General features: G+C 41.4%; 1 protein-coding gene across 2 annotated transcripts in view; it reads left to right on the top strand.

Moving 5' to 3' along the window:
• Positions 1-24,639, top strand: part of LOC132208744 (ral guanine nucleotide dissociation stimulator-like 1) — a 62,688-nt gene that overhangs the window by 26,121 nt on the left and 11,928 nt on the right. For both annotated transcript variants that reach the window (XM_059644121.1, XM_059644120.1), the window contains 11 exons: positions 4,108-4,301; positions 4,928-5,055; positions 7,200-7,415; positions 9,426-9,529; positions 10,317-10,395; positions 12,850-12,936; positions 13,498-13,530; positions 15,370-15,521; positions 17,252-17,311; positions 19,795-19,969; positions 21,725-21,940. In XM_059644121.1, the coding sequence (XP_059500104.1) occupies positions 4,108-4,301; positions 4,928-5,055; positions 7,200-7,415; positions 9,426-9,529; positions 10,317-10,395; positions 12,850-12,936; positions 13,498-13,530; positions 15,370-15,521; positions 17,252-17,311; positions 19,795-19,969; positions 21,725-21,940 (1,444 nt within the window). The remainder of the gene's footprint in view (positions 1-4,107; positions 4,302-4,927; positions 5,056-7,199; positions 7,416-9,425; positions 9,530-10,316; positions 10,396-12,849; positions 12,937-13,497; positions 13,531-15,369; positions 15,522-17,251; positions 17,312-19,794; positions 19,970-21,724; positions 21,941-24,639) is intronic.

Genomic DNA, 24,639 nt, shown 5'->3' with positions numbered 1-24,639 from the left:
CCCATTCCCCGAACACGAAGGGCAATTTAGCACACGGCTGATCCACCCAGCCTGCATATCTTTGGACTGTGGGAGGAAACTGGATCACTTGGAGGAAACTCACTCAGACATGGGGAGAATGTGCAAACTCCTCACAGACAGTCACCCAAAGCTGGAATCAAACCCGGGACCCTGGAGCTGTGAGGTGGCAGTGCTAACCACTGAGCCACCATGCTGCCCTGCATGACACTTTGGCAGCATGGGATTAAAGATAGGATTATTCTGGTTTGTCTGGCCGTTCGATTAAATTCTGTGCTTTTTGATTAAGACAAAAGAACACTTATCCAATAGATTTGAGTGCTGGACTGGACTTGGGGACTTTAAAGTTTGAAATTCTTATCTTTATATATACAGTGATTTATTTTCTTTTGTACATGGTTTGCTTATTCATTTATTTTGTTTTCTTGAGTTGATATTGTTTGTCATTTTTATAATCAAGAAAGCCAATGCCTGAAGGGCCCAGCACAGATAAATTACTTGTGAGCAAATACAAAGGCAAATTTTTGCAGTATTGCTTTGAGAAAAATGGTCAATTTGAGGGAGTGAGGATTTTCAGGGAATATTTTTACTTCAGATGCAATAGCAAGCGTTCACAACTGGGCTGCACTGAAGTTTGAAAGAAAGCTCAAACAATTTATGAAAAATGCAGCAAAGGAAAAATCCCTCTTGTTAATCAAACAAATAGGACACAGTTGGCCAGGCAGCATCAGAGGAGCAGGAAAACTGATGTTTCGGGTCTGGGCCCTCCACCAGAAATTTTCTGAAGAATGGTCCAGACCTGAAATGCCAGCTTTCCTGAGGCCCTAGCCTGCTAGCCTGCTGTGTTCATCCAGTTCCACACCTTGTTATCTCAGACTCCAGCATCAGCAGTACCTACTAACTCAGAACACAGTTGGGATGCCTTGTGCATTGCTATTCACTCTAACCCACCCAGTTGGCTTTTTGGGTAAATGAAACAAAGTTTTAGAAATCTAAGCCACAGGGCATGGTGGTTATCTGGACATTTTTCTCCAACACCTAGCTATTCATGTCTGGATGAACACAGCTAATTGTGGATACCAAATTGGTCCTGATTAATTTCACAATATTCCTGTACTAATGTCTCAAGAGACATATAGGGATGAAGTGTATGAAGGAACCTAAATTATCCTGATCCCCGATTGAGGACAGTGTAATCCTCATGAAAGTAATGTGCTGGTTTGGCATGTTATTTGGTATGTTAATCTCCTTTTGAATTCAAGTTTTTTGGGTTGAGTAATGTAGAAAAATATCATTTTTGTTTTCTACAGAATAGTAGCTTACAACCTGTCAGTTTGACATTGCAGAAAACACAGATATTTGGGGGTTGAGTAAAAGCATGGTCAAAACATGGTTTTAAAGGAACATCTTGAGTGAGGGCAGAAGTGGCAGGAACATATCCAGTGAAGTTGTCATCGATGAAACAATTAATCTCAGATGCGCAAGTGGCCAGAATTGAAAAGAAAGACAAAAGTGCACCTGTACATAATTATTTCAATTCTGGAAGACTCTAATACTTTAAGAATACACTTCTCTCCAGTGCCATTGCAATCTAAGTTTATGTTGTGCTCGCTTTCGGAAATGATCCTTTTAGATGGTGGAAGGATGATAATGAGTAATTAAATGAAATGATGTTGTACACTGCAGCTGATTAGAGGTTTCAGATTACTCGGTAGGGATGTAGTAACTTGTTAATGAATCTATTGGAAACAGAGACTTTAATTCTAGTGGGACGACAGAAAAGTGTTTTGGGTCAAATTTTGGACTCTGCACAGTACTAATTAAGTTCTACCATATTGTCAGCAGGGTAGAGGCTCTTTAGCTCAGCAACCTATTTCCCAGCCACGAAGGCTTTCAGTAGGATATGGAATTTTTTGGTTTTGTGATCTTTTGAATTGATTTTTCTTTCTATATATTTTTGGAGGGTTACTGTTCGAGTGTTTGTAATGTGATCGAAGCATTTCTGAAAGATTCAGGACCAAATGAGCCCAGGCAACTTCCTTAAGTCACATTTCCAGTGTGTTTCAGTTAGTCACTGTTTCCGAGAGGTCACATAACAAATAACATTTCCACAGCCTTGTCCCTCCATCTCTGCAATTTCCTTGTGTCCACTTCAGGCGTTTCTCTTTTTTCCTGTCCAGTTTCACTTTTTTGCCTATCCCAGATTATGTTTGTCCTGTTGTTACCAGCCATGGCTTCAGCTGTTTAGACTCTAAAATCTGAAATGCACAGTATGCTTTTTTCCATTTTTTAAAAAGCTGATTAAAAACTTCACCTTTTATCAAGCTTTTCATAATTCTTCTGACCTCACTGAAAAACAATCTCTTGACATTTCCAAAAATGAGTCACTTCATTTCATAATTTGCCATGTTCACTAGTTAATATCATTCAGCATCTTAGCAGTGTGGGCCAGCTGTGTTTTTGAATCATTGCAAAAGAGTACGACCTATGCCAACTGACCTGAAAGCAGATGAAGTCAAAATAGTCCCTCCAGTGTAAACTATTTCTAAGTCGTATATCTTTCTCAAACAACAAGAGGCTATTGCTGCATATGGCACTATGGCTGCCTAGCACTTCCTACACCAACCACTGTTTAACAGGAATGGAGCTGTTAAAGTCTGAGTGAAGCCCCAATGTCTGTGTGTAATGTTTCACATCATATAATTTCTGTGCTGTAATGATCTATTATGAACGGACTCAAATAAGTGATCATCTGTTTCAGTGTAGGGCTGCAGATAAGGAAATTCCAAATTAAAAACTAGAACAGCACTTTCAGTGTAAAATATTCCATGTAAATTGGGGATGCCAATCAAACAAATGTTTACTTTTTGGAGTCTTTGGAACATCAAAGGTTTCTTCTGCCTATTGCATCATAGACCATAGCTGCAACTCAGTCCATGCTGGCCCACGTTGTCTCTCGGTTGACCAATGTCTGAACTTTAGATTTTTTTTCGAAAAAAACTTTCAATTCTTGTGTTCACATCCTTTCACGTTCTTATTTTGCTTTTGTCTGGAATTATTTTAAGTCCCAAACTTTGCCTGGTACATTTCTGTTCTGCCACGTCCAGTGTGCTGTGTACTTCTTATTTTTTTCATCAGCCCACCACCGTTAGTGCTTCTTCCTGCAGATGTATAGTTTCTTCCTCTAGACATCACCATCTCTCGCCTTTAAGAAACTCATGAAGAGTCACTATGACCAAATGTTTGGACACCTGTTTGAATATCTCCTCCTTTGTCAGTTTTTGAATGGTTAATCTGCTGTGAAGTGCCCTGGGGAGTTTTTCTGTGCAAAGGGTTCGATTTCAGTGGTGTGATGACTTCTCTGTGCCGCTGACGTCTTGTTGCAAAAAAGTAACCATTGATTTACCTGTGAAATAATGCTACGTGGCCTCTCAGTATTAGCCAGGCAGGCAGTTAAAATAAGTGAATTGAAAGCTGACTATGTTGGAGTATTTCATTATTCATCCTCAGCTGGACCCAATTTATCCATGTTACCGAGGTATCCAACTGCTGGCAATGCAACTCCCAGAACAAAGCCAAACAAATCATCATTATCCTTGTGTTTTTCTTTGTTCATCTGATTTGTCCCATTTGACTTTTATAAAGAAGATTTTTTGTCAAAGCTCACTTTCTCTTTACTAGCAAACTCTAAACACCAAGAGGTCCTGCTGGTGTAATAAGTAACCTCAGACCCATGTGAAATCACTTTATACGTGAGCCTTAAGCTTACTTGTGCAATCTACCTGGAAGAAAACTTGGAAACATGGCCAACTTGCAGTTTCCATCCATGGCCAGCGTAATTCGAACTTGGACAGTCATTTCTTCATCATTGGGTCAAAGTGCCACACAGCCCCCCTCTGATGGCACAGCAGGATCACCATTGCCATGTGCACTGCAGCAGCTCAAGATGGCAGCTCATCTCCTGTGTGAGCACGATGACCCCATATTCCAACTTTAATCTATTGCATTTACATTTGTAGAATTAGAAGCTTTTTTCCCACACGTTTTGCTTCCCTGATAAACAGATATAAACTCTGACTTTATTTCCAGTGCTATACCTGAAATTCTTGAAATCTGGCTGGAGGAGTCTGCCGAAGACTTTCGTCAAGTTCCAACTTACTCTTGTCTCCGGAAGGTACTTTGCTACTTGAACCAGACAGTGCCGGGGTCAGATGCTGAACATCGGGCCCAGAAACTCCTGAGTCGGTTTTTGGTGGAGGAAACAGCGGAGAAAGAGATGTTCAGTAAGATTTATAATTATGTTGCAAAAATGTGGTTTTAATTCAGGGTGCCTCCCTACAAGTTTGTGTGCGGCTTGCCCCTCTGTCTCAGGATTTAGTTCATTTTGGTTTCCTTTGACAAGCTTCAAAATTACTTCCAAATTTTTGGGTAAACGAAGTTAATTAAAATTATTGCTGAATGATTACCCCTGTACTACGTGATGTACAAGACCAAATTCTGCATAGATTTGATACTCTAATATGGTCCGCTAAGACCCAGCAGCATGTAATACGACTTTCTGGACAATTTCCTTTTGAACTGTTGCCGTCAATGACATTTTATTTTATAATCTGATGTAATAAGTTTGCAAGTTATTGTGAAACAATAGATTGTGATTCGGAAGATTTCCTAAAGCTAGAAATTGGGATGGGAATCTGTCATTAAATACAATTTCTTTTGCAATTGAGATGCTCCCAACAAGAGGATTTCAGTGCAATATCATATTAATTTCACCAAATCTAGATTTAGAAGTATGAATATTAGATAACTATTGTAAACCAATGCATGACTTCTATTCACAAGTTTGTGAGATATTTTAGAGCAATGTGAACTTTGGGCACAAAATAAATGTCTATCTTCACTTGCACAGAAGGCTACCGTAGAAGAGTTAGATTCTATATTGGAGAAGAACACGACCAAACCATCGAACAAGTTGACGAAAAGCTCCTGTCCTACCCATCACGCTTCATTGCAGAGCAGCTGACTTTTATGGATGCTGTGAGTAAACAGGAATCTGGGGCCCAGTCATTCTGAATAAGATATTTCAGTCAGCAGTAGGCATCTGAATCTCTCTGTGTTGTTTAATGCTATTACTGCTCCACCAGTCGTTATAACTGAATTCCCTTCAAAATGCAGTCTTCCAAGATGTTAAAATGTGTTGTTTGACGTGTAACTTCAGTATCTCGCTTGAAATACCTGCCAACTAATACTTCAGCACTTGTCATTTGTTTTGAATGAACGTCATGTGAAATAAGTGACCTGAGAGAGCACTGAAAATCCTTTGTAACTTAGTGTTGAACCTTTACAAAATGAATAGTATTTCAGGGTAAAAGTTTAATTGTTTCATCATAACAGTCACTGTTTCTTCAAGAGTCCACTGATTTTGTTTGAAGTATCCAGGATGGCAATTTTGTTGTTTTCCCAGAATCTTCTGGAGTGGAATCAGCCACAGGGTATTCCAGTCTCGTCTGCAAGGTGGCTTGATGTCTACCTCTAAAAAATGAGACTCGTAGTTGCTGAATCAAAATTTGAGTTATGTCAAAGTCTGGTCATAGGCTTAGGCTTGAAGTGGAAGTTCAGTGGTCTGTATGTCAGCATTGGGTGTGACTCTAGAATGTAAGTAGTCCTCTAGGTCTCAAAAATCCCAAGCATATGTTAGTGTTCAGAACAGGGGTGCAGCGATCTCATCTGGAAGTGACCACTTTGTCAAAAGTTGGTTTTGGTTATGGGATAAGAGATAATGGGAACTGCAGATGCTGAAGAACCCGAGATAACAAAGTGCAGAGCTGGGTGAGCACAGTTGCTCCTAAGATGCTGCTTGGCCTGCTGTGTTCCTCCAACTCCACACTTTGTTATCTCAGTTTGTTGAGGGGCAGCTGCTTTTCTGCACAGAGTTCCAAAGGTAACTGTCTGTTTTCACTGCAGTTTCTGTTGCATATGTGTATGTATATACCGACTGGCATTTAGAGTCTAATCATGTGACATAATGATGACAGCAGCCATTTTTGGTGGGCAGCAACCTCGTTGGGTGTCTGTCGAGGAATGTAGCTGCTTTTCTTTTGTTGAATCATAGAGATCTGCAGTGAGGGCTGAGAGTCTTTTTTCAAATCAGTGGTTTGACCTGATGAATCTCAAAGCGGTTTTTTTTGATCCTCATTGCCAGTTCTTTTTTTTTTTCCTTTACCGCACAGGTCCAGGGGGCTGAAGCATTAAACAGCAGGAGTTTTATTATGTAGTTTGCTGTCGAGGCAGCAGGGTTACCCTAAGCTATTCCTTGCCAGAAATGATCGATGACATCATTGTGACGTGATCAGACTGTTAAAAGTGAGAGCCCACCATGCTTGCATAAACATGCAACAGTTTCCCACTCGATGGTTTCTGAGCACTCCTTTCTACTGCAGCCTGTCACAGCCAACTCTGGCTTTGAAAGTGACGAGACTGACAAATTTCTCCATTCTGAATGAGTTTACGGGGATCTGAAGGAACTATTTGCCGGTTGTGTTAACTTTCACTGTTGGGGCATAATTGTTGATGGGAGTTGCTCATCTTGAAGAGGGAGACAGAAGGACACAATGTAATCTGAATGGCCAGTTGACAAGCTTGGACGTTTGGCAATATTCGTGTTCAGCATGAAACCAACAGTGGGGAAGTGTTGACATTGAGATCTGTTGAACCAACAGAGGGCCGGGCTGCCATTGTGTTCTGTCAACCTGCCTTGGTGCGAGAAGTAGACATGATGCAGGGCCGCTATACTGATGCCCAGCCTGTCTAGCCTGTGGGCCACCAGGGCTGAGCATCTGTAGCAGTGACTATTGCCAGCAGAGCCATGCATGATGGTGTGCGTGGAGCCCAGTCGGAGTTGGGTGGAGATAACCAGTGATTTTAAATCTAACCTACAAATAGGAAGCAGATGACTGAAAATTCGAGGGTTTTGATCTGTCTGAATAGCCAATGTGCGCTTGTGCATCAATGTGAGTATTATGTAGCCAGTCGTTGACAATATAGCACGCAGTTTTAATGTACAATTGCAAACTAGCAGGACGAATGTACCCATGGACGGACAAATCTTGTTTGTCGTTCATTGCTAAAAACATGGCACGACTGATACCTTTACCCTTTGTTTCCTTTTTATTTTTGATCAGGATCTTTTTCGGAAACTTGTGCCCAGCCAATGTTTAGGGTCCATCTGGTCTCAACGAGGGAAGGAAGAAAAACAGCATCTGGTATCAACCGTCCAGGCCACCATTACACAGTTCAATAATGTTACAAAATGTGTCACCAGCACCATATTAAGACCTCAACAGCTGAAACCACGGCAGAGGGCTAAAATCATTGAGAAATGGATTGATGTTGCCCAGGTACACTATTCTTTATTGGTTTTTAGCCTTTGTGACATGTTAAAGTCCACAGTGCATGAAACAACCATGGTGGAAGAGAGCAAGCCATTAACACTATGTGTTGATATGTCCAAGGTTTGAAAGCCTCTTGAACTGGCAAGCAGAATACTTTTCTGAATAAGAGTTGAATGCTTCATGGAAAATCCTAGCATTCATAATTTCTGTAGTGCTGGCTGCTAATAGTTCTTGCCTCAGTTTACAGTTGCATTGAAGTATTAATGTATTTTTTTCTCATCAAAAATATTTATGTGGATAAAAAAGGCAAACTGATTTCAGATTTTTACTGGCCCTTCAAAAATGAAGTTAGTTATTGGGCATTACATAGTGTTATTTGCCTCCCTTCCAAGCTGTAATCAGTCTACGAAACAGTGTACATTTTATTCCCAATGTTCTGCATTCTGTATGCCTACATGACGGCACTTCAGTAACTTGCCTGGTTGTCTGTTTCTTATGTGTTTGCCAAAGGAATTTGTCTCAGCATGTTAGTCAGCAATCGGTAAAAGAGTGAGGAAGGGCTGTCAGATCTGATACCAGGTTTGTACTTGTCGCCAACATGTGGCATTCCCACTCGTACATTTGGAAAGGATCAGGATAGGAACCGAGTAATTAACTAATTAAGTAAAGGAAGTAATTGATTCTTACTGATTTTGTAATCCTAAATTGCACTGGATTTTGCAACAAAACTGTACTTTCAATGTATTTTCCCGTATACACGTGACAACAAAATATTCATTCATTAGTAAGGTTTGGAATGAAAGTTCACAATAATTCTGTTGCCAGCTAATTTAGAGAAGTCTGGTTTGGGTCTTGGCAACACTGCCTGCATCAGTTTTGACTCGTTAAGAGTCTTGAGGCATTAATGGGACCTTGATGGGGATTTGAAAGTCTGTCTCCAGTTTTACAATATGGAGCAGTTCAACCGAATGTAGGCTGACACCCAGTCGTAGACATGGATGAAAGAGTTCCTGACATATCCACTGGCACTATCAAAGGCTATTCTGAAGAGGAATCACTTGATCACTTGGCTGACTTTTCTAGTTCTGATTTTGAGTTTTTACAATAGTTGACAAGGAGTGGCTTCCATGTTGAAGTGCCCTCCATTACTTCCATTTTACTGCAGCAGCTTTATTTCCCTGAAGCCGGAAGACTCTGGGCTTGAGAACCTACCTGCTGGCCTTAATCAGACAAGGCACTTATGATTATGCCAATTGACGCACCTCCAAAGAAATCCCAAATGGTGTGATCACCCTGCCCCTCCCTGGCCTTCCTCCCCAAGCAGAAGTGGCTTTGAGACCTGATAACAAACACTCGCAGGCTTCCTCCTCGTCTCCACCACAACCCAAAGTACACATTTGGGAGGTTTGATTTGATCCAGTTTTCTCCCTGCCTCCAACAGGTTGGGGGGGTGGTGGAAACAGATGAAGGACATTCAGCTGCTAATCTATGTAAGATTAGTTAACTCAGTATCAATAACGTAGTGACTCATAAAAGTAGACCCAATTTCCTGATTTGTTTGTTTTCCCTCGAATGAGTATCTCACGTGACTGGTCCTGCCCTCCTATTCTGTCAGATAATACAACCTAAAATTCATTTATGAGCTAAATGTGATGGATATACCAAAGATGATTACCCCGCCTCCACCCCCCTACCTTCGCCACTTCTACCACTCAGATGTCCATGTCTCAATCCTACTCTTTTTGAGCTCTCCTTTGGTGTCAGTAATCATATCTAACCAGTCACAGGCTGGCAGCAAGGGAACTGAAGAGGTTGTCTCAGAGGGATACAAAACAAATATCAAGGTTTGAGTTGCCAAGAATCATGGAATTCTTTCCCTCAAAAAGTTTGTTTGTTAATGCTGTTATTTTCTCAGCTAACATTTTTCTGATAGAACCTTTTTAAAAAGTCTGAGGTGTTGGGTAATGGGGAGTCACTGCTTTTTCCACAGAACTCACGGCTTTTTTTCTCTGACAGGAATGTAGGACTTTGCAGAATTTCTCGTCAGTGCATGCAATTACCACTGCATTGCAATCGAATAGTGTGTTCAATTTGAAGAAGACTTGGGCAGCCGTGTCAAAGTAAGTCATTGTTCAGAAAGAGCCATGTAATTTTTATTTGATAAGTATGAGGTAGGAAATTGCAGGTTTGACCTCCAGGTTTACTTGCACAAGTGATCTTCACACACTCGGTGCATTAACAGGATTACCAGAGGCACTACAGTGCAATCCTAACAATTGGCTAATTGGCAGAATCTTTCATTCTTTCACGAAGGAGCGAAGAGTTAATTTGTTTAAGTGGAAAAAGAAAACTGTTTGGCAACTTGAAATATTTAACTATCGTGTTCCAAAACTGATCTGCTGTTGGATGGAACGTAACACAGTTTCCTGTGGATATGCTGTGATGGGGTGATATAAGCCAGAGGTTTGTGTGGGATGCTAAAATACAAAGACAACAATTATTTTAATCTCCCAAGAAAGCACTCTATAACACTTTGAAGTGCACACCTGTAGTTTATGTTCGTGTGCCTCAGACCATTTGATCATGGTTGTTTTTTGTAGGCAGCTTGGGAATGAAATCTCTCTTGCTACAATGAGATTCACCAAAACGACTGCACTCAAGAGCTTTTGCGGCACAATGGCAGTATCCCCATCCCTGGGTTTCAACAATCAGGGTTCAAGTTCTACCTGCCCCAGAGATTGCCAAAACATTTCTGAACAATTTGGCTAAAATAACTATACTTACTGTAAAAATGCTTCACTGCCATTCACTGTCTGTATTACTTGCTTATTTGTCAGATTCCGTATCAGCTGTTTGTTATCTTGACTCTATTCTGTCAAGAGTAATTTGTCTCATTCTCTTGACTAGGAGCAGTAAGATAACATTTGAAGACCTTTCAAACAATGAAGAAGATAACTTTATGGCAAGTAGAGAGCTGCTAATGGAGGTAAGGTGTTGCACTTGGCCCAGTGTGACTATATTCAGGGCATGATCAACAGTTTATAGTAAAATATCTGCAATGAACTCAGTTGGTGACTGAATGCGTACAGATTCTGTCAATCAATACTGCAACAGGAATATATGTATTGCAGTCCAGGTGGTCTGGCTTGGCTCAAGTCTTCCAAGATTGTTTTGCCATGATTCTTGTAATTGCTGATGATATTGCAGTTAACATTTTAATCAACATCAAATGTGGTTATACTGCAGTGATGCAGCCTTCATAGATTATCTTTCTCAGTGTTCATTATCTTGGAAATTTGAACTGAAGCAATGTCTAAAGTGCGATATGTGCCAATTTCTTTTTCTTTTGCTTTGTACACTTCAAGGGCCTTGTAATTAATAAAAACATTAAGAGATTTAACTGGTTCTCATAAGTGTTTTTACTCAATTACCATGTTTTCCTTTTATTGTTCTCCGCAGTAAGGACTATTTGCTGCGTCGGAATGGAGAGATATTCATATCTCTTTGTTTGTTCAGTATTTCAGACATCAACTATCTAGTTTCAACTAGCTTGGACGAAAACTGACAAGTTTCTAGCCATTCCTCCTCACTCCTTTTATCATGCTCTTTGTCCACTCATTTTGCTCCTGAATTTGATAAAAGAACAAAATAATTGGTCAGATATAAATATTTTGGTGCCACTTTACCAAACTAGTTGTCCAGCTCAGAAAATAGTCAAAGTTTTCTTATTCTCTAAATCATTCTTAGATGGAATTGAAGCATTTTTAAGCTGGTATTTGAAGAGGGAGAAATGCAGTAATCATGCTAGCATGTTGTCAGTTTGACAGACACTCCATGTTTCAAACTGCTCAATGTTCCAGTTGCAGTGAACGATCTTTTTACATTGCTTTCCAGATGTTTGCCCCAGAATTTCTACTGCCCTGCTGTCACACTTTGTTTATTGTGTGTTGTGATTGGTGCACTGTGCAGAATTTCAACATATTTTTCTGATCTAGATTGAATCTAAAAGTAGGTTTGCTTTTATAATCAAAAATGTGTGCTCTGCGTGATGATTGTTTTTGTGGTGCAAAATTCTGTAAGTATACAGGGGAAAATGTGAGTTCATGATTGGACAGTTGTATAACTTCCATAAAGCTTTCTCCCAGATTATGCAGTGAATGACAGTGCATGGTTTGCTAATCTTGCAGCATCTTACACAAATGTGCTTTGGCAATGGTGCAGGGCACCGCAATAGTTCTTGCTGTGAGTACATTAATGTTCAAGACACAAAAGCTCCAAGTATGAACAGCAGGTTCACAGATGACACAAGAATTGGAGCGGTAGTAAGTAGCAAAATGCCTTCGTTTCTCGGCACACATTGTTCCAGCTGTGGCTCAACTAATGTTATTTACAGTTCCATCATTACTTCTTTGCTCTTATATTCAGGCAAGTATCCAATATTTTATCAACTTATCCACAGGTCCTCCTGCCTTCAAGAATATGTTTATGCACACACCAAGGTCCTTCTGATCCTCTGTCATCCAGACCCAAAACATCAACTTTCCTGCTCCTCTGATGCTGCCTGGCCTGCTGTGTTCATCCAGCTCCACACCTTATTATCTCATTGAACATATATTGTCCTGACTTATTAGACTCCCAAAATGCTTCACCTCACACTTTTCTGGATTGAATTCTATTTGCCTCTGTTCAAGCCTTCTAACCAGCCCATATGTGTAACCCGAGAGACTAAGGCTTTTTGCTGTTTACAACCGTCCAATTCTTGTGTCATCTGTGAACCGGCTGTTCATACTTGGAGCTTTCGTGCCTTCAACATTAATGTACGCACAGTAAGAACTATTACTGTGTCCTGTGGTATGCTGCTGGATGAAAGCATCAAGTTGCCGAAAAGCCCCTCAAAAATCGCATTTACTTCCTGCCACAAACCCAATATTGGTTCCAATTTGCCAATTCCGATAGATCTCCTAGGCTGTTAGGTTCTTAACCAACCCACCGTCTGAGACCATTAAATTATTTCTTTGGGTAAGAGAGGTGTCCTATGAAAAGACATTGAGAAGAATTATATTCTTGAGTTTAGAAAAAAAATGACATTTAAACTTGTTGAGACAAAGTTTTGGAGATCTGGTGAGGTAAATTGTTTTTATCTTCAAGCGAAATTGCACACTACGTAGAACATTTCCAATCTCCAAATGATGAGGTTACACAAATATTGAGTTTGGTTTCCAGTTCACAGATCAGGGATCAAACGTTGAACTTGCCTGGCCTTTATAGATCTAACTTTGCATTCCACTGTATAACTGTCTAAAATTTTGAGTCCTAAATTTTGATTCTAAATAGATTTAGTTGTATGATCAAGGGAATAAATAAGACATGGAGTAGTAATTTTGAGAAATAGGACAATGAGTTCACAATGGATTAAACAAATTCACCTCTCTTTTTCCAGGATATTGTTCAGGGAATTGTGCCGTACCTGGGAACTTTCTTAACAGAATTTTCAGCGCTGGATTCGGCTTTCCCGAATTACCATTCAGTAAGTCTCTCTTACAAGATTTGGATTCCTTATTTGCTGATGAGCGCTATTATTATGGTTTCATTGCAAGCTGCTTGTAGATGAGAATCAAAGCAATAAAAAAATGAATGAGCTTGATTAATAATCCCAATCAGAATAATTTGATGCTTTGTGCTGTGAATCAAACAATTTGTAAACAAAGGAACATGCAAATCACTTTGCAGTTAATTGAATATGGGTTTAGTTTTTCAAAAGGTTGGATAAATTGCACATCATTTTTATTCTGTACAGGTAAATTGGTTACCTGGATGTCACTGCCTATTGAGCAGTTGAACAGCTGAGAATGTCTTCAGCTTGGTACTGATCTACTTGACTGGAGCAAAGGACTCTATGTAGTGTCCAAGATATGACCTGGTGGTATGATAGATCATTTGTGATTGGCCTTTGACGATATACTAAAACGGAACCAAGTTTACAGAGCTTGTATTTCACTTCTGATCTTTTAAATTTCATGATCTTGTAGTACTGTTTGACCTTTGTACATTTGAATTAATTTTCTTTGTCCTTGTCTATCTCTTACAGAATGGCTTGATCAACTTTGACAAGAGACAAAAAGTTAGTACTGAAAATTGCACTGTACAAAATGTTTGGAATTGTATGAAAGGGGAAAAGCATGCTTTTCAATCTTGTGCTGCTTTATTTGCTTGATGGGGGTGTAGGGGGAGTCCCCAACAGCATCCTAAATGTATATGGTCACTAATAAATCCAATAAAGAATTAAGGAGATGCTTTGTTGCTCAGAGCAGCCAGAATGCAGAAGCTGCTGCTACCAGGACTCGTTGAGAGGATGAGCACAGATGTATTTGAGAGAAAGTTAGATGTCAGAAAGGACACAACGGCATATTTAGAGTTTGAAGCAAGGTGGGAGAGGTGTATAGATCAGCATGGAGCAGTTCAGTCAAATAGACTGCTTTTGCGCTGCTAATGTGCTGCAATTTACCTTTGAACAGTCACAGCCATGTACAGGATATGCTAGGCGTTATGTGAATGAAGATGTTGTTCAAATAATCTCAGTGTCATGGAAGCTATTTCATTATTGAAGACACTGGGTAAACAATCTCTCCATATTAGTATTTTCCTTTATATGAGAGGCATCATTTCATCATGGGATGTCAGAAATTGAGGGAGTGCACCTGTTTGGATTCTCACTGACTGGGCAGTATGTTTTACTCCATATTTCTGAATTTGGTAATACCAAATTCTCAAACATCCCTGTTGTCATGGCTACTGTTGAGGGTATCATCAAATCCCTATAGTGTGGAAACAGGCCATGCGGCCCAACAAGTTCATAGGGCCACTCTGAAGAGGGTCCCACCCAGACCCATTCCCCATGTCTAACTCACTGAAGCTAAATATCCCTGGGCACTACGGGCAATTTAGCATGGGCAATCCACCTAACATGCACATCTTTGGACCTTGGGAGGAAACCAGAGCACCCAGAGATAACCCACTCAGATTGTATTTTCATCTTGTACTGCAACATTCAGCAGGCAACCTGAGAATATGAATTTGAGAGGAATTTGACCTTATGGCAAACAATGAATTCTTGCTTACAGAGCTGTAACTTGAGGTCCCTATGAATAGAATAGGTTCCGATCAGAAGCAGCTGATGCTGAATTTGCCAAACTGGGCTATGTGATGTAAAATCAGCTGGGTGGTAAAATAGGCATCCAACGCTGTGTGACTCCAATTCACCAGCTCGGAATGTAATCTGTCAAATGGCCCGCCATTTGTCGTGGCTGATGTGGATGTAGTGAAGTGTTTCTTTTCACTGACCTGTTGAAAACTGGCTGGCACTTTACAACTTGGCAGTAACATGTTGTCAGAGTTTGACTTAGAAAGGTCTGCCCCTTTTTACATGTCAAATTGTGACAAGATTCAACCAAGAAGCCACTGTGGTTGAAAGAAAATAGTCCAGTAACTTCGAGCTGCTCATGGTCCATTCAATTTCATGGTGGTGCAACCTTGAAAAATTAACTCAACATTTTCACCGTCTGTCTTGGTATCAGTTACTATAGATCAGCCACTTATTTTGTACTTGGCAGACTTCCTTTTGCATGGATGAATGATCTTTCATAACATTTCTTGTCTTCACCCTAAATCAGCTTATGGTTCTTAAATGAATCATTTTTAAAAATAATCCATCTTTGAAGCACTGTTTTGGGAGTTAGTGTCCTGAAACCATCCTGGATAATTTGTACAGAAATATCTCCTTCAAAAATCACGTTCGTGTCATTTATTTCCAAAGCAGAAATATTTTTGTGACATGATGTACTATGCACTTTGAATAAAGTTATCGATGCTGTTCAAAATACCATGGACTCGGATTTAGCAGGAGCAATTATAGCAGTTTAAACTTGCTTTAACAGCTCATTATTTATTTGTGTTCTTTCAGGAATATGAAATAATTTTGGGTATCAAATCCCTGCAGTTTGCTTGCTCATCTTACACCCTTCGTCCAAACGAGAATTTTCTAGACTTGTTCTTTCTGCAACAATACTTAAGTGAGGATAGCGAGTACGTAACTGGTATTGTAGGAGTGTGCAGGTAAAACAGTTAAGGGTTGTGTGTGAAATCTTCTCTAGTTATAATTGCTGTTTAATGCTAGTGAGCTGCCAGTTTACTTACTGTCTTCCTTTTCCTTGGTTTCAAAGTTTTGACAATGAATTCTGACCTATGAGGATAAAGCCAGTTGCTCAATGAATCAATTCTGTTGTGTTGCATCAAAATGCGTTTCATTGGTATATAATAGTGCAGAGTATACTACCACTAAGCCAATGATTGCAGGAAAATGCAAAAAACTTGATGAGTGACCAATTTTAGCAACATGTCCAAGAGCTCCTATTGTGGGTGCACCTACAAATCCAGATGTAAATTGTACCAGTTTTGAGAAATGTTTCTTTACCTTCCAATTTCTTTTCAAATACATAATCCTATTACTAACATAAAATTAACAATAACCCTACACAATTGGCCAGCATTTTAAAGTATCTTTCAATGGTTGCCTAAAAACATCATTCCCTCATCTCGAAATAGCCACAGTATATTTTTAATAATGCAACCAAAAATAATCTCCAACTGAAAAACAAAACACTTTGCCATTCCTGGACCAGAGTTGATTAAGGAACCAGATTATAGATCACTGAAACTATTTTTTAGTTTTGACAGAGCAGGCTTTGTAATAATTACATTGTTTGAAAACAGTTTGCTTCTTCATAAATTGGTGGACCGAAGTTCTTATATAAAATGTACGTGATGTAGCAATTTACATTCCTGCTTTGAAAATCAAAGCTCACTATTAAGCCCATCCTCAGGCTATGGATGCCCATGTGCAGCAAGCACCTGGCATTATCGTCAGTTCCATCAGTGGCACAGTCAGTATTGGGCCAACGTCAAACATGGTATTTATTTATAACAGTAATTACAAAATGTTACCGAAATTCACTTTGCATGGATCATAAGTTATATTTAAAGTTCTTTTGGACTTCTCGGATAGTTTAGTTGATTTTCGGACAGTTTGTCTGAAAATATCAGCAACAGAAAGTCTGGTCAAGAGATATACTCCTCATTTTACTACCTCCGAGATGTGGCATGTGGTGTTTTAGTCACCTGAAGTGACTGATTCATGACTACCTTTCATTGTTTGACATTGTCTGTACATTCACATGACAGTGTGGATGAGGCCCAGAGAAACTCCTGTATAACTTTACAACCTAATGTATCACCTTCGGCACTGGAAGTTTGATTCTCATGTTTTCCAGTTAACTTTTTTCAAGCCCAGTCCTTGTTAATTTTTTCTGTTCCTGCTGTAGAAATTCGACCATTTTGTTCAATTCCACGTGTTCTGCAAAAAGACTGAGGGGGTTATAATCTTGGTAAAAAATTAAGCAAAGGAACCGCAGATGCTGGGAATCAAAAACACAAAGAGAAATTGCTGAAAACATTCAGCAGGTCTGGCAGCATCTGTGGAAAGAAAGCAGAGTTATCCTTCGGGTCTGGTGACATTTCTTCAGAACTCTTATTGTCTTGATCTGCTGTTCATAAAGCAGAAAAGATCGATGTGCCTACAGTGAGAACTTTTGTCGCTCATTAGTCAAAGTAATGTTAAGTGTTCTCCTGCCTGAAATCACGTGCCTTTTGCAAACAAAATTATCATTCTGCAATTTCAAATCTATGTAAATGATTGATTTTGCCATAAATAATAAGAATATTGAACAAAAGCATCTGATTCTTTTTAAATGAATCTTGTCTGAAAATGTTTATTTGCCACCCTGCAGCTCCTCTGAACTCGAGAAACCGCCAAAGCCCAAAAAGAGTGTGTTTAAACGCCTCAGCTGGTAAGTATCCCATGTTAAGCAACGCAAATATCTCATTATTTCCTTTATTATTGGGATGAATGGACAGAAAGGTAATTACATCTGTTCCTTGACAAATAGAGACATTTGATGTGTGGTCATTATTGCTTCATTGGAGTGAGATTTTTTAGTAACTGTTCGAGTAATTTGAGATGATGCAAGGAGTGGTGCTGTTATTCTCACCTCGTGCATGTGTCTAGTGTAGACTGATTGATAGAGATTCTTTGCTATGACCATGAGTGTAGAATGTGGACCTGTGATGAGCTTGGTATTGCCTAGTGATTCTCATTTATCCAGAGAAGTTTCTGCACCATGGCTAAATTTCACCGGAATAAATTTGTTTATGAGAGACAAGTAAGCAAAAAAGGTGTTACAGTGAATTAAATTTGCATATTTGTGGGCCTGTATAATGAAAACTAGCAATGTTTAACGATTTTGAGTGAAAAATCAGATTTGTGTTCTACTTTGTGGGCCAGCAGGCAGCAGAAATATCTTCTGTTGAAAAATTATCAGCCATGCTTCTCACATTTGAAGCTCCACCTCAAAATTACTGTCTCAATGGAGTCAAGTTAGGTAAAGGAGAAGCACACGAGATCCAGGCGTTCTTGTACATCAGTCAATGAAAGCAAGCATGCAGGTACAGCAGGTAGTGAAGAAAGCTAATAGCATGCTGGCCTTCATAACAAGAGGAATTGAGTACAGGAGCAAAGAGATCCTTCTGCAGCTGTACAGGGCCCTGGTGAGACCGCACCTGGAGTATTGTGTGCAGTTTTGGTCTCCCAATTTGAGGAAGGACATTCTTGCTATTGAGGGAGTGCAGCGTAGGTTCACAAGGTCAATTCCCAGAATGGCGGGACTATTATATGTTGAAAGATTGGAGCGACTGGTCTTGGAGACTTGAGTTTAGAAGGATGAGAGGGGATCTGATTGAGACGTATAAGATTATTAAGGGATTGGACACTGTGGAGGCAGGAAGCATGTTTCCGCTGATGGGTGAGTCCAGGACCAGAGGACACAGTTTAAAAATGAGGGGAAGGCCATTTAGAACAGAGTTGAGGAAAAACTTCTTCACCCAGAGAGTGGTGGATATATGGAATGCTCTGCCCCAGAAGGCAGTGGAGGCCAACTCTCTGGATGCTTTCAAGAAAGAGATAAACAGAGCTGTTAAAGATAGTGGAATCAAGGGTTATGGGGATAAGGCAGGAACAGGATACTGATTGTGGATGATCAGCCATGATCATAATGAATGGTGGTGCTGGCTCGAAGGGCCGAATGGCCTACTCCAGCACCTATTGTCTATTGTCTATAAAACTCAAATCTCTTTCCATGTAGGTGACATGAAAGTATGTGTTTGTGTTGTTGTGCATACATGTGTAAAGACTTCAAAGTTATTGTTTTTGATAATTTTCCTGAGTTGGGGATATTATCTTATATTTCTGTTCAATAGGTAAGGACTGACCAGAACTCAGCAAAGTCAGATTTTCCACCACCTACCCGTGTAGAGTTTCAGAGAAGCAAAACCATGCCTTGTTGCTGTGTTGTGCCTTGCAGTGATCTGGACTGTGACATGTGACTATTGTTATATAGAAACCAAGAAAGAGAAGGGAAACACTTATTCACTTCCTAGGATATCTTCTCTTTACATGAGTGTGGATGTTACATGGATGTGATTTAGGCTTCCGTGGCTTAATTGTGATTCTCGAAGTGCAGGCAATCAACATTGCGGCATTATTGTGCAATCTCACATTTCAGCAGCCATCTGCTCTTGCTCCCTGTACTATTTAATGCTTAATATACCAACAATCGGGATTTTCAGTGTGGGAATTTATTTATCATGCCATCTGCTGTACTTCTTTTGGGAGTTTTGGAAAATTTTCGATGTAAATCATGCAATATAAATGCAAATTGCTGAATAGAAATCCTAATGTTTGCAGTACCAATATACTGAAGGCCAAATTCAGAGTACACTGTCCTACCTTACAAAGTGTTGTATACAGTTTTCTATCAATTATCAATGGTGTTACTTTGTTTTACGTTTTATTTTTAATAAACTGCAGCTTTTGGGATGAAATTACATACACATTAGCATGTGGCCAGGTTGGGGGAAATTTTCCACCCTGTGGGTATTCAAATCCACATTTTGCCTTTCATGAGATTGAGGTTGATAGCAAGTTGAACAAACACTGCAAAAAGTCCAGATTCTTGTGCCATTGGAATATGCAAACATTGTAACCTATTCATATACTCCCTAACGATGAGACAATGTAACGGTGTTCAATACTAGTAATGCGAGCTCTTGGTATGAGTGTGCCACTATTAATTTCTCACAGGTCAAATGTGGCGAACATCAAACTCCTGGTACTCACATCATCAATATACCTTCATTCTAGTTTAATTTTTTTTAACAGTTTCTCTAGAATGCAATGACATTTTCATGTTTGTTGTGTCCCCTTTCCCTTGTGCAGCCTGTTTTCAAAGAGAGGTGTTAAAATACACAACACTCAAACTAAAAGCTCTGAGCAGCGAGCATCCCTTCAGAATGAGGATTCAGACAACAGCATTACCGCAGCCAACATTTTATCCGATTCCAGCCACTTGGAAATGGAAGAGCCGAGCACTTCGCAAAAAGCGCTGGAAAAGGTGAGACAGTGAGGCACTCATCACGTAAAATATGTTGTTCTTGGAGACTCTGGTTTGTCTAATAATGTCCAGACACTTTTTTTCTTCTTTCTTTCCTTCCTTTCTTCTGTCTTCCTGCCGTCTATTATCCTGACTACACTTTGGCAGTCAAGAGGATACAAGGGTACTCAGTGATACCGTCCCAGCCACTGGAGCTAGATGGCTGCCTAGCCAATCTCCTTCGCCTTTCTTTTAAGAGCTATTAGCCGAATAGCCATTTTGATGTTTCAGCCAGACTGAAATCCTTAATGTGAATGCCGTTCCACCAAGCATCTTCATAACTGGCTGCTGCCAGCAATTTTCCATCCCAGGTCCCACTTGCCAAAGTTGGGTTACTTGCTTTCAGAACGAAGGCAAGACAGCTGTGCAATTGCCAGCAAAATTCAACCTTTGTGCTGGTTACTGAAGCATTTGATTCCAGAAAAGGTATTATTCGCTCACGAAGTGAGAGCTGATTTTATTTGTTTTTTTTTGAGTTGTGCTGTTGGCTTTGTTTTGCTTAGATATTTTATATGATTTTATACTAATAGCCAAAATATTTCATCTTTAATTATTCACAGCATGTTTAATTTCTACTCAGTAAATTTTAGTGCATGGGGTACATCTGTCGCAGCTTGAAGCGCACTGCCCACAAAAACAGTATTTAGAGTATGTTGGATAAGTCTTGATCCAGCAATTGCAACAAAGTAATGCAGCTCTCTGCATGGAGTCCTCGTGACTGCACCTTTTGTTTTTCTTCAATATTTGGGCTTTGAGCTGTTGATTAGTGCGTTCTCTGCTGAAGACCATTGTATCTTGGGAGATTATCAAAGTTGTGTTATGGTTATTGTTTACAGAATATGTCTAGGACTTGTCCCAGGGATATTTTCATAATGTATTCCCCTAAGAATTGGGCTAAGTATTATTAGGTCACATTTAGGTGTTTTGGAGTGGTATTTCTTTGTTTCAAAATACCCTCTTCCTTTTTATGGATTCTCCTGTTTAGTGTTGTGACTCCCTGTATGTTAATCATAAACTGAGAGCTGCAGTGACTTGGATGATTTCACTTCTGGTTTCTTTAGTTCTCTGCTGTATGGTTTGCTGTTGCTGTCTGTCTTTCTTTCTGCCAGTGGTGCTGTGCCGCACACATTCTGACCTGCACAATGCACTGGTTGGCCCATTCGCAGTCACCTGCAATTCATAAATGTGTGTTTTAACTTCAAACAGTGTAGTTGTATTCAAGATTTCTGTGCGTAGCAGGGTGAAGTGGGCAAATAAATATTTATGTAAGCATGTTCACATACTGTGTGCAAACTGAAACCCCAAAGGTTTATCTGACAAACTTAGAATTGAAGCACCAGTTTACATGGTCAAGTGAAATGACCACAATTATTGTGCCGAAGGAAACTAATTAGTAATTTATGGGCATGCTAAGTACTGAATTGTTGATGTTGACTGAACAGCTAGTAAACACAAGCGGGAGTATAATTCCTCAGAAGTGATCTTTACGGGTAGAGGAAAGAACTGCAAGTTAAATATTTCACAAGACAGCAATGACCAAGAATTCATGTGCAACTTCATGTTCTTGCAATTAGGCTGTCATGCGCAGAATGCCTTCACCTTTGTGGGCAGCAGGAGAGCATATTTTGTGTAATAATATATATAACTGGAAAGGGGGAAGTATCTAATATGCAACAATTGACAAACGTTTTCTTAAACAAAATAATTATTCCACAGTCATTAAGATCCGTGGATACTGCCTCCTCTGGAGGTTTATCCAACAGTGGTGCATCAGCAAAACCAAATTATGACACAGCCAAGTCTGGTAGGCGTGCAGGTTTGGGCAGCTGCTGGTGTGCAACACGTCGGAGGGACAACCGCCAGAATGAGAAAAGCTGCCTCATCCGAGTCAGATTAGAGGAGGACAGAGCACAAGAATTCAAAACTATTTTGGTAAGTCCCTGGACTGTTTGCTGTCGTCATGCTCGGTCCAAATAATTGCCATTGCTCTCTGCCAGTATCGCAAGAGGAATTTTTATCCCAATTATTTGTTGCCATGCAGTCATATTCAGTGTGTATTTTCCACATTGCTGAAGCCTTTTTTGCTCTATGAGAGTGCTTTGACCATCATTTTGATCCTGTTTTGTAATGCAGTAGCAATGTTTAGGTTTTAGGCCTGAACACATTTTCCTTGCATTTCTCCTTTAAGTGTACATGGCAAGGTGCAGCACTCTGTTGCCCCATTTTGGGGACTGGCTGATAACTATTGAAGAGGAAATATCACAAATTAACACGCACCATTAACTGTACAATAAATCAGCAAGGAGTTACCAGATCTTCAGTTAGCTGACCACAGGCACTTTGGTCCATCTGTAAGCCAATCGAGTAATACTAACAGAGATATTGAAGATTTCTTTGATAATGGGAACTGCAGATGCTGGAGATTCCAAGTTAATAAAATGTGAGGCTGGATGAACACAGCAGGCCAAGCAGCATCTCAGGAGCACAAAAGCTGACGTTTCGGGCCTAGACCCTTCATCAGAGAGGGGGATGGGGGGAGGTAACTGGAATAAATAGGGAGAGAGGGGGAGGCGGACCGAAGATGGAGAGTAAAGAAGATAGGTGGAGAGAGTGTAGGTGGGGAGGTAAAGAGGGGATAGGTCAGTCCAGGGAAGACGGACAGGTCAAGGAGGTGGGATGAGGTTAGTAGGTAGCGGGGGGTGCGGCTTGGGATGGGAGGAAGGGATGGGTGAGAGGAAGAACCGGTTAGGGAGGCAGAGACAGGTTGGACTGGTTTTGGGATGCAGTGGGTGGGGGGGAAGAGCTGGGCTGGTTGTGTGGTGCAGTGGGGGGAGGGGATGAACTGGGCTGGTTTAGGGATGCAGTAGGGGAAGGGGAGATTTTGAAACTGGTGAAGTCCACATTGATACCATATGGCTGCAGGGTTCCCAGGCGGAATATGAGTTGCTGTTCCTGCAACCTTCGGGTGGCATCATTGTGGCAGTGCAGGAGGCCCATGATGGACATGTCATCAAGAGAATGGGAGGGGTAGTGGAAATGGTTTGCGACTGGGAGATGCAGTTGTTTGTTGCGAACTGAGCGGAGGTGTTCTGCAAAGCGGTCCCCAAGCCTCCGCTTGGTTTCCCCAATGTAGAGGAAGCCGCACCGGGTACAGTGGATGCAGTATACCACATTGGCAGATGTGCAGGTGAACCTCTGCTTGATGTGGAATGTCATCTTGGGGCCTGGGATGGGGGTGAGGGAGGAGGTGTGGGGACAAGTGTAGCATTTCCTGCGGTTGCAGGGGAAGGTGCCGGGTGTGGTGGGGTTGGAGGGCAGTGTGGAGCGAACAAGGGAGTCACGGAGAGAGTGGTCTCTCCGGAAAGCAGACAGGGGAGGGGATGGAAAAATGTCTTGGGTGGTGGGGTCGGATTGTAAATGGCGGAAGTGTCGGAGGATAATGCGTTGTATCCGGAGGTTGGTAGAGTGGTGTGTGAGAACGAGGGGGATCCTCTTGGGGCGGTTGTGGCGGGGGCGGGGTGTGAGGGATGTGTCGTGGGAAATGCGGGAGACGCGGTCAAGGGCGTTCTCGATCACCGTGGGGGGAAAGTTGCGGTCCTTAAAGAACTTGGACATCTGGGATGTGCGGGAGTGGAATGTCTTATCGTGGGAGCAGATGCGGCGGAGGCGGAGGAATTGGGAATAGGGGATGGAATTTTTGCAGGAGGGTGGGTGGGAGGAGGTGTATTCTAGGTAGCTGTGGGAGTCGGTGGGCTTGAAATGGACATCAGTTACAAGCTGGTTGCCTGAGATGGAGACTGAGAGGTCCAGGAAGGTGAGGGATGTGCTGGAGATGGCCCAGGTGAACTGAAGGTTGGGGTGGAAGGTGTTGGTGAAGTGGATGAACTGTTCGAGCTACTCTGGGGAGCAAGAGGCGGCGCCGATACAGTCATCAATGTACCGGAGGAAGAGGTGGGGTTTGGGGCCTGTGTAGGTGCGGAAGAGGGACTGTTCCACGTAACCTACAAAGAGGCAGGCATAGCTGGGGCCCATGCGGGTGCCCATGGCCACCCCCTTAGTCTGTAGGAAGTGGGAGGAGTCAAAAGAGAAGTTGTTGAGTGTGAGGACGAGTTCAGCTAGGCGGATGAGAGTGTCGGTGGAGGGGGACTGGTCTGGCCTGCGGGACAGGAAGAAGCGGAGGGCCTTGAGGCCATCTCCATGCGGAATGCAGGTGTACAGGGACTGGACGTCCATGGTGAATATGAGGTGTTGGGGGCCAGGGAATTGGAAGTCCTGGAGGAGGTGGAGGGCGTGGGTGGTGTCACGGACGTAGGTGGGGAGTTCCTGGACCAAAGGGGAGAAAATGGAGTCCAGATAGGTGGAGATGAGTTCGGTGGGGCAGGAGCAGGCTGAGACGATGGGTCGACCAGGGCAGGCAGGTTTGTGGATTTTGGGAAGGAGATAGAAACGGGCTGTGCGGGGTTGGGGAACAATGAGGTTGGAGGCTGTGGGTGGGAGGTCCCCTGAGGTGATGAGGTCGTGAATGGTGTTGGAGATGATGGTTTGGTGCTCGGGTGTGGGGTCATGATCGAGGAGGCGGTAGGAGGTGGTGTCGGAGAGTTGGCGTCTGGCCTCGGCGATGTAGAGGTCAG

Source organism: Stegostoma tigrinum, unplaced genomic scaffold, assembly GCF_030684315.1.
Source record: "Stegostoma tigrinum isolate sSteTig4 unplaced genomic scaffold, sSteTig4.hap1 scaffold_53, whole genome shotgun sequence".
NCBI lineage: Eukaryota > Metazoa > Chordata > Chondrichthyes > Orectolobiformes > Stegostomatidae > Stegostoma > Stegostoma tigrinum.
This window is presented reverse-complemented; position numbering and strand designations above follow the sequence as displayed.